This window comes from Argentina silus, assembly GCF_951799395.1.
Source record: "Argentina silus genome assembly, chromosome: 17".
In the NCBI taxonomy this organism is placed as follows: Eukaryota; Metazoa; Chordata; class Actinopteri; order Argentiniformes; family Argentinidae; genus Argentina; species Argentina silus.
In genome coordinates, this window is record NC_139671.1 from 8,534,106 (window position 1) to 8,543,582 (window position 9,477).

Consider the following 9,477-nt stretch of genomic DNA (forward strand, 5'->3'; position numbering starts at 1 on the left):
ATGAATGCCACAGCCTATTTTAATATTGTTGCTGACCATGTGCATCCCTTCATGGCCACAATTTACCCATCTTCTAATGGCTACTTCCAGCATGATAATGCACCATGTCACAAAGCAAAAGTCATCTCAAACTGGTTTCGTGAACATGACAATGAGTTCAGTGTTCTTCAGTGGCCTTCCCAGTCACCGGATCTGAATCCAATAGAACACCTTTGGGATGTGGTAGAACGGGAGATTCACAGCTTGAAAGTGTACCTGAAAAATCTGCAGAAATTCCGTGATGCAATCATGTCATCATGGATCAGAATCTCAAAGGAATGTATCCAACATGTTGTGGAATCAATGCCACGAAGAATTGAGGCTGTTTTGAGAGCAAAGGGAGGCCCTACCCAGTATTAATATAATGTTCCTAATAAAGTGTTCGGTGAGTGTATGCGGGCTCTACTAAAGGTGGATGAAGTAAACTTGCATATGGATTTTTGCACTGAAAATGTTTTCTTTGTGAATCCAAAGAAAAAGAGGACCCATTTGTTTTGATAACTTGGAATATGCAATATATGGCAAAAATGTCTACTTAGTTCAGGCTCAAGTTTTCTCTACAAATAATGATGTTTTTTTCATCACTATGTTACTATTTTACAGCAACATTGGAGGCAAAGATTTGAACAAATATGAACATACAAATGTGAGTGTTGCAACACAAGTTTTATTCAGAGTAAGAGATGTCAACACCAGCATGATAAAAATTGTACAAACATCACAATTTCAAATGAAATATCACAGCAACTTGTGATCTTTAACATATACAGCAAAACATATATATAAACAAAAATCATGCCATGTGGTACCAAAATTAAGTTTGGAAATTTGCAAGAGGGAGAGCGGGGATACGGGAAAGGAGAGAAGGAAATCAATATTGTATAAAATCCTTTCATCAAAGCATCACTTGAAAGAAATTGAAATTGTAATTTTAATAAATTGATGACTTCACAAATATTTATATGAAAATTTGTCTGCATTCTAGAATGTGACATGTTTGTAGTGTTCTCTATGTAGTCACAGATAACCTTTAACATTTGATATTACAATATGTACTGACTTTATGTGAGCAGCAGGTTTGTGCTTAAAATCCCATTTCCTTTGTTTCAGTAAGAATAATTGACTAAAGAAAAAATAGTACAAGCTGTCAATCTATCTAAAGCGTTACTATATTGGCAAAAAGCTGCAGACACAAAGCTTTTGACACAGGCATGTGGAGTCATGGAATGTGGACCTTGCAGGAGGTCCAAATAGATGGTTCTGAGTGTGAGATCAGGTCAATGGCTAGCACCCTCATGTTAAAACTATCAAATAGGGATGTCTGCATTCAACTCACTTCATGTCCTGTTGACACCACACTCTCAACCTCCACACACTTCTTAGATGCTACTGTTGCCATATAGTTTTTTGCAAATCATCCCTCTTTATTTACCCATTGATATTGTGACATACTCATGAAGTGCATGCATGATAGAATGTATCAAGAACACATAATCTGTTATCGGTGTCATCATAAGCAATTGTAAGTCACATGATAATTCCACTTTGTATGCGAAATTCAATTAGTAATGTGTAAGGGTTCATTTCTGCAGTTGACTGGGCCGACAATGACAATCACATTGCATCATAATGTATTTTAAGTACAATGAATATATTTTTTGAGGATGTCTCATAAAAAGTTATAGCAATTTACTGTTTATTAGCTTTGACCACTGCTTGTCATCATAAAAACAGTAGTACATGGACCACTGACTACTACGTTGTCACTGTCCTAATTCAATAGACTTTGTTGATTATAGTTTCCACCAATCAAGTAGACAAATAATCAAAAAGCAGTCTTTAGCTTGTATAATTTTTTGTGGCTTAGACACTTAGATGCATGATTGCAAAGACAATTATACTCAACAAGTGCAATATACTATGATGCATGGGGACATTGACCCTGTAAATCCAGCTTATCAATCAGTCTTTATAAAGATACCTTATCTACAAAACCTCTGGCCATCAATTGAAGCTTTTCAAGTACCTCTTAATAAGTTTCAATAAAAACATCAAAACATGGAAACAAAGGTGTCCCTGTGCAAAATCGACATGAGAGAAGGAAACTCATAAACATCTTTCATTTTAGAACCGATTGCCCATGTTGAATTCCTAAAACATGATTATATTAAAAGATTTATACAAAACTTAATACATTTACATTTAGTAAAAAGATTGATCAGCTCTTTGCTAATTTTATTTATAAGAAATTGCATATACCCAAACTTTTTGTTATATAGATTGCATCCCATATCTAAACAAGTGATTTAATAATTATTATACCAATATTGCTGATAAGTTGTCCTGCTAGCTATTTAGGATTTACGATCAAAATAAATTGGTAATGCTAGATTGTCTCCTACATTTTCCATAGCCATTGGTCATCCTCTTCTGTGTTTGAATGGATTTTTTTTTAACATCACAGAATACTAATAGTTTTAAACTAATTAAGTAGTCCATTCTGGATGATGGGATTTGCACCAATAAGTTTCCGTGTCATGATGTTTGAAATCTTCATATTTATACATTGTTTCCTCTCATACTTTATTTAAACGCAGACAGCATTATTGACCACTGAAGACAAAAAGTTGTTCAAACATTGTTACAAAAATTGATAAATTTACATCCATTAAACAATCTTCACACCAAAGGTCCTCTATTACATCCATTGAGAAAAGCTTATCACAAAATGATTGCTCCTCACATTGCCCCCATCTTGCTTCTCTTCTAAACCTGTGGCGCTCAGTTTTGTCCTTTTGTTAAGAAGCATTAAAATAATGAATGATTCAAGCTTACAATTAATAAATACATATACACAAAAATGTGCATACATTAGCAGCTATAAACATTACATCACATTATATTAGGTCATATGAAAATGTACAAAAGGTGAATGTTCTTTAAAACCTTTGCCATTGGTACTGTAACTATTTTTAAAGCAAGGCAAAAAATTAAAACCATGGAGCTTAGAGCATAACAGCATAATAAATAAAAGAAATACTATGGTAAATTACAGCAGCTAAATCATAACCCATTTTCTCTTTTGACTTTTTTTTGCTTAACATCTCTTGATTTGGCCATAGTGCCCTTTTGAAGGTGGGTAGGCTACACTTGGATGCCTTGCACTGCTTGTTTTATGTTCTCCAGTAGGGCCTTGTTCTCCGGACTCTGGTACTGGTCCTGATGGGTGTACATGTCTGTCAAAGTACTCACATACGTGTCAAAGTTCTGTTCATTCATTGGCTCCTGTGAGGAAAAGTGAAATCAATGAGGACCATGATACTTAGCTATGTTCAGCAATTACACTTAATATGATTTCAAAGGATATGATCCATTCATTTGCTTTCAGAGGAGAGGGAAGGGAAGGGGGTGGGAGGACTGAATTAGCCTGTTCAAGGGAGGGAAATCTAACAGCTATGTTGTAAAGACAGCATGGCAGGTTTATAATAATTGTGTCTACCAACACATACAATAATAATGTTTGACCACTGACATGGTCCTGTACAGTTGATCAAATGCAACGGCCATGCAAAATCAGTAGACTAGATTTTAGCCGACTCATATGGATGATGGTTGAGGATTAACTTATGAAAACAAACATATGGCTGACATCACATTATGTGATGTGATGTGTGCAGCTAGCATGTGTGAGACAGGTGAGGCGCAGGGGTAGACAGACACAATGTTGCAACATGATGATCATACAGACAGACTGACATCTAATGTTCAACAGCCGACTGAACCTACAGTGCTTGCTTCATTGACTCTAGCTGTGAAATTCCATATAATTTCCTGATACGTAAAATATGACTCATTGTTTTACTCCCTCATAATGAACTCTGCCTCCTCAGCAATATCATGAGGTTCTTTGAAGTGTTCCAAGGAGCCAGAAAACCTTTCCAAATCTTTCCAAACCGTTGAATTGTAACATGGCGCAACATGTAGGTCCATGGACAATTGTGACGCATACACACCACAGTGTATTGACGAGTAGGAGGAAGACTTAAGGGAGGAAATGATAGTGCAGAAGCAAAGGATAAATAGAATAAAGGACTATAAAATGAAACTCTTACTCTGTGGGGCATCTGTAAACAGCAGTTATGTTTAACTGGGGCCTCTTTCTGTGGCGTCGGTTTCTACAGGAAGAGGTGTAAAAACATTTCTATTAGCCTGCTGTACAAAAGGCAGCAAAATGCTTTATAACTTCTAATGGAGTAAATCGTCTCACATGAAGTATTGGAGAACAGGGAGCCATATTCAGAGTGAAAGATCTCAGTTATTTAACAACTTTGGTGCCTTTTGAAAACAGGGATTATCCAATTTGCCCTGTTCTTCTTCATACACAAGAGCTTTGACTGGATAATACAAATAAGCACATGACATCAAGGCAGCCATGATTTTTTTCTCAACTGAAAAAAACAAAGCTTTGGGGCGGTGTTTTGTCATTAGAGTTATTAAGTCTGTAAGGGAAGTGTAGCACAGAAGCACATGAACTGCTGAGAAAACAAGTGACAAACAAAGAAGCAGATGAGGAAAACCCAACTATGTCATTGGCCCTTCATGAGAGTCTCAAAAAGTTCAACATCTCAACATCTCTTTGCTGATATTTCATGCATATAACAAGACAGCATATATTGTAATAATCCTCTGATGTTTAGTTTCAGTGGCATTATAACACACACTATAACTATAAAAAAACGGTTGATATTTCAGCCCCCTATCAAAAGCAGTAACTTGTGGAGTAAGCTACTTCTATGATATGACCATGATGTGTTTTAACATTTATTGACTTGGTCAACACACTTGGCAATAATGGAACATCAAAATCAAAGTGGCATGCTCACAAGTGTGCCCTCTAATATCTGCCATCTATCTAATACCCCCCCCCCCCCTCCCCCCATCTTTGTTAGTCCTAAGGTCCGTCTCTTACCATATGTGGGAGCTGGATATTGGCTAAGCTGTTGATGAGAGACTGGCTGAGGTTGGCTAGCTCGTGCAGTAGGGAATCATTCTGCTGCTCGATCACTTTATTCTCCTCCTCTATGGATTTGAGACTAGTCTCCATAGTGGTGATCTGGGGAAGGAAGACATGCATCACTAGATAGGATCAGGATGGCTGTCTGCTTAATAATAATAATAATTATGCATTTATTTTGTATAGTGCTTTTCTTAGTATTCAAAGACACTACGTTACCGAGAAGAGAGAGACCAAGAATGAATAAAACAAACGCTCAGTCATTAACAACAAAAATAGTTAAAGATTAAAAGCAAGTTTAAAAAGCAAGTTTAAAAAGATGGGTTTTGAAGGAGGAGAGCGTGCTGGATTCTTTGATGTGGTTTGGGAGAATTAAATTCTTAAATTGAGAATTAAAGAACTAGAGAACTTGGAGCTTAGATACCACCTTGAGCTTCACTGGACTGGTAGAAATGTCATAAAGCAACTTTTATGATGCCATTACAAACGTACTTGTGTCCGGAGTTTAATCATGTCTGATTCCACTTGATTGTTTGATTCATTTAAATCTTTGATTTCTTCATCCAGCTGTTTGATTTCCTCATCATTTTCTATTCCTAGGGAAAAGGGAACACATACCATTTAATGTAATTTATTAGTTTCGATGATTGTTGAGAACAACAAAGTTGCCTTGTCAAGGGGGGGCATTCTGATTGGTTATAGAAGGGTCAGTCAGATTACCTTTGCTTGCTCGTTGCTTGATTGTCAACATTTCTACCCCAGTCATTCTGGCTTTCTTCATGGCTGAGGTGGCACGGGGGCAACCAGAAAGACTGATGAATAAAGCCACATACCACTGGAATGAGTTGACCGGTTCTTAACCATAAAATGTACATGCATGAATCTGTTTTTGTTTGGATGTATACACAGTGGTTCCCCTCCACCACAGAGACACAGAGGCCCACCTACCTCCGATGGGTCAGGAAGCTCCCGCTCACATGACCCGAGCCGTCACAGCCTGGGGTCGGGCACGACATGCCGTCCGTCTTCCCCGATTTCCAGGCAAACTGGGAGCCGTTGACGTAGCCTTCCTTCTGCCTCTTGGCCGCCAGGGGGCAGCCTGACGCGCTGCGGTGGGACGCGTACTTCCCCGTCACATGACCCTGTCCATCACAGCCAGGGACTGGACACCTGCGGAAAGCGGAGGGTCACATGGGTCAGGGCTCTCTCACCTCACCTGTATCACACCTATCCCCAGGGCCTCATGGTAGAATGACTTCTACAATCATGTTGGCTGCTCCAAAAAAAACGCTCCCTGGGTTATGGACATTTAGCTCTGGTTTTGCATTTTTATGCCCTTCAGAGTGACATTTGGGCTGATTAGAATGAGCAGCATGTCTGCAGGCTGCTCCACCCCGGCAGCGTTTGAGGTCAGTGTTAATTATGATTGCAATGTTAATGATGATGGTAGATCCACTGAACCACACAGGAATAGAGGTGGCTGCAACAGCTGTGTAGCGATCGAAGGTGAAATGACACTGCATGAACTTTAGATTATTCACAAGGTCATATACGCTTAACATTATGGCACTACTTTACCAAATGCCAAACGCTCCCAAGTGAGTCCCAACCTTAATTTGAGTCACATATGCACTATGGAGTATGAGGTGAAATGTATGATTGACTATGGCCTCTAAAAATATGTTCACACAAGACTCTCACCTGATTGGCTCCTGGTCGTCCTTGTCCTCCTTGCTGTGCAGTATCTTGATCCCGCTCTTCTTCGCCCGTGGACAACCTGACAGACTGGATGGGAAAGGTCTTGTGCAGTTCACTACCATCTTAATTGCATTGTTGTAATATCAGTACATTTTCAATTGACTGGCAGTAAATGTTCTCAGTGAGAAAGAGCTGCAATGTTCATATCAGAGGATTTCAAGAACCAACTATGTTTACCCTTTACTCATTGGAATGTACAGTAAGTACCATATCTATAGAAATGAAAACAGAGAAGTCTAAACATATACAGGATGTTCAACAGCAGAACTTCAACAGTTTGTCACAAATATCAATTTGCTATTAGCATTGTTCTGCTCTTCCCTTCTATCTGAGTCACTGGGGTTAGGTGTATGTCATGACAATAGATTATTCAGGGTTGGCCTATAGTGTGTGTGAGAGTGCATGTGCAGTATAAAGCAAGTCTACCTCCTGTGCGAGGCGTAGTTCCCAGTGATGTGACCTGAGCCGTCACATCCCGGAGTGGGACACCTGGAGAAGACGGGGACAGACAGGGGACATGGTGACACAGTTTCAATAACACCGATGAGGATATTGGTTTGTAACCAACAACAACATTAGAGACTGAAAAATCTAGACCAGCACTTTTTGTTCACGTCAATTTGGAGAAATGGCGTCATGCTTACTTGAGGTCCTGTGAATTGGTCGTCATCATACTGCGAATGCTTTTGTCAGCTAACTGGCAGCTTGAGAGACTATGGGAACACAGAGCATGGTAATATTAGCGGTGTATACGGTCACTAGCTCAAGAAACATTCCTAAACTGGACGAATGTAAGCTTGCTGTGAAGTGTACAGGTAATGTGAATATCTTGTCTGGCCTTACGTGATGAGCTCCTTCTTGCCCTCCTTGCAGGGGGCATACTTGTGTTTGGGGCTGGGGATGGTCACGTCACTGGGGTAGTGCTGGTCATCCAGGAGGTCCTGGAATGGGTCAATGTCGTCAGGCTGTTGGAGAGATGAAAAATAGGAAGACTACACCATGTTATCATGTAGCCAATACACTGATTGATATTCAAACATCCCCTACGCCTCAGATATACTCAGCAGCTGATCTTATTTCTTGGTGTAAAGCTATTCTCCCATAGAGACCCCCTGTCCCCCAATTTCCATGCTAATGCCCAGTTGAAATTCATGCTTGATTAAAGAGCCCAATCACTCTTATGATTAAAACCCTTCAATTTAGCACTTTTAATCTGACACTGCAAATGTATCAATTTACTGCATGGGTTGCTTTGTGTAATATCAGATATTTGAAGGAGAAAGTGTGAAGATGATCTACTATCTGGCACTAATAACATGGTGCTAGCTTTAATGAATCTCATGAAGCATGAATCCACTGTGCGCTCTACCATAGAAGGCTCCACTGAGCCAAAGCAGTAACAGCAGCATCCACTAGATGTCACTCAAGGACTGTTGGTGGAGGCAGGCTCACCCCATTCCTGATGGACCAAATCAATTCACCATTACCTGTGTGCTGCTGTCAAATGCTCATTATAAGACTTAAGGGTCACAATGCACAAATGGAATCCCAACAGGAAACATATTAGAGACCGTTCTTGGTAAATCCAAACAAATGTCAACATTAAAAATAGAATCACGAGACGTTGCACTTGATGTTGTTGTTGTGGTCCTTCCACATACCTCTTTATGTTCATCGTCGCTGATGCGTTTGATCTTGGTGTAGTCGACGGGCAGGTCCCAGCAGTCGGCCTCGCTCATCTGGTAGCACCTGCTGTTGAGCAGGGCCTGCCGCTGGGGGGACATGGGCTGCAGGGGCGTCAGGACCGTGCCACTCCCCTCTGGACCCCCTGGCTGCCTGCTCATACTCAGGTCCAGAGTGCTATTGTCATCCACATCCCCATCAGGACTCTTCCAGAAAGAGAAAAAGAGAGAGAGAGAGAGAGAGAGAGAGAGAGAGAGAGAGAGAGAATGAGAGAGAGAGAGAGAGAGAGAGAGAGAATGAGAGAGAGAGAGAGAGAGAGAGAGAGAAAGAGAGAGAGAGAATGAGAGAAAGAGAGAGAGAAAGAGGGAGAGAAAGAGAGGAAAAAAAGGAAAGAGCGAAAAAGATTGTATGAGGGAAATTGGAGAGAGAAGGGAGAAAAGAGAGAAGTAGTAGATAGAGGAGAGGGTGGGGAGAGAGAATGCGAGAGACAGAGAGGGAGAGAGAGAGAGAGATGCTAATTACTCCTCCTTCTCTGCCCACTCTGCAGCCCACATTGTGGTGAAGATGAATGTACAGGGAATAACACTCATCCCCCAGGCGCTCTGATGGTGATGATGATGGTCATGATGCACACACACACACACACACACACACACACACACACACACACACACACACACACACACACACACACACACACACACACACACACACTCACACACACACACACACACACACACACACACACACACACACACACACACACACACAGAGCGACTATGCCAGAGCAGGGCTGCGTCTCCAGACGCTGTCCTTACAGAGAGGTCACCCTCGCCTCCGCACGGGGGGGGGGGTGGTGGGAGTCGAGCAAGCAGGCGAGAGAGCCACCGCGACTGAAACCCCTCATCGATCCAGCCTGAGGACGGGCTCCACCGCACCCTGTACATCTCTTTGTCTCAACCTCTCCAGGCTGCTCCCATGGC

The 9,477-nt window shown here is 40.9% G+C and overlaps 1 protein-coding gene across 1 annotated transcript in view; it reads right to left on the reverse strand.

Annotated features, from left to right (window-relative positions):
- Positions 1 to 3,183: 3,183 nt before the first annotated feature.
- The window catches only part of myt1la (myelin transcription factor 1-like, a), a gene marked incomplete at both ends in the record, with an annotated part of 27,702 nt that continues 21,408 nt past the window's right edge, over positions 3,184 to 9,477 (reverse strand). The window contains 11 exons of the mRNA XM_083689039.1: positions 3,184 to 3,324; positions 4,152 to 4,214; positions 5,009 to 5,152; positions 5,546 to 5,649; positions 5,774 to 5,865; positions 6,002 to 6,223; positions 6,755 to 6,838; positions 7,238 to 7,300; positions 7,456 to 7,524; positions 7,655 to 7,776; positions 8,473 to 8,700. Of these exons, the coding sequence (XP_083545165.1) occupies positions 3,184 to 3,324; positions 4,152 to 4,214; positions 5,009 to 5,152; positions 5,546 to 5,649; positions 5,774 to 5,865; positions 6,002 to 6,223; positions 6,755 to 6,838; positions 7,238 to 7,300; positions 7,456 to 7,524; positions 7,655 to 7,776; positions 8,473 to 8,700 (1,332 nt within the window). The remainder of the gene's footprint in view (positions 3,325 to 4,151; positions 4,215 to 5,008; positions 5,153 to 5,545; positions 5,650 to 5,773; positions 5,866 to 6,001; positions 6,224 to 6,754; positions 6,839 to 7,237; positions 7,301 to 7,455; positions 7,525 to 7,654; positions 7,777 to 8,472; positions 8,701 to 9,477) is intronic.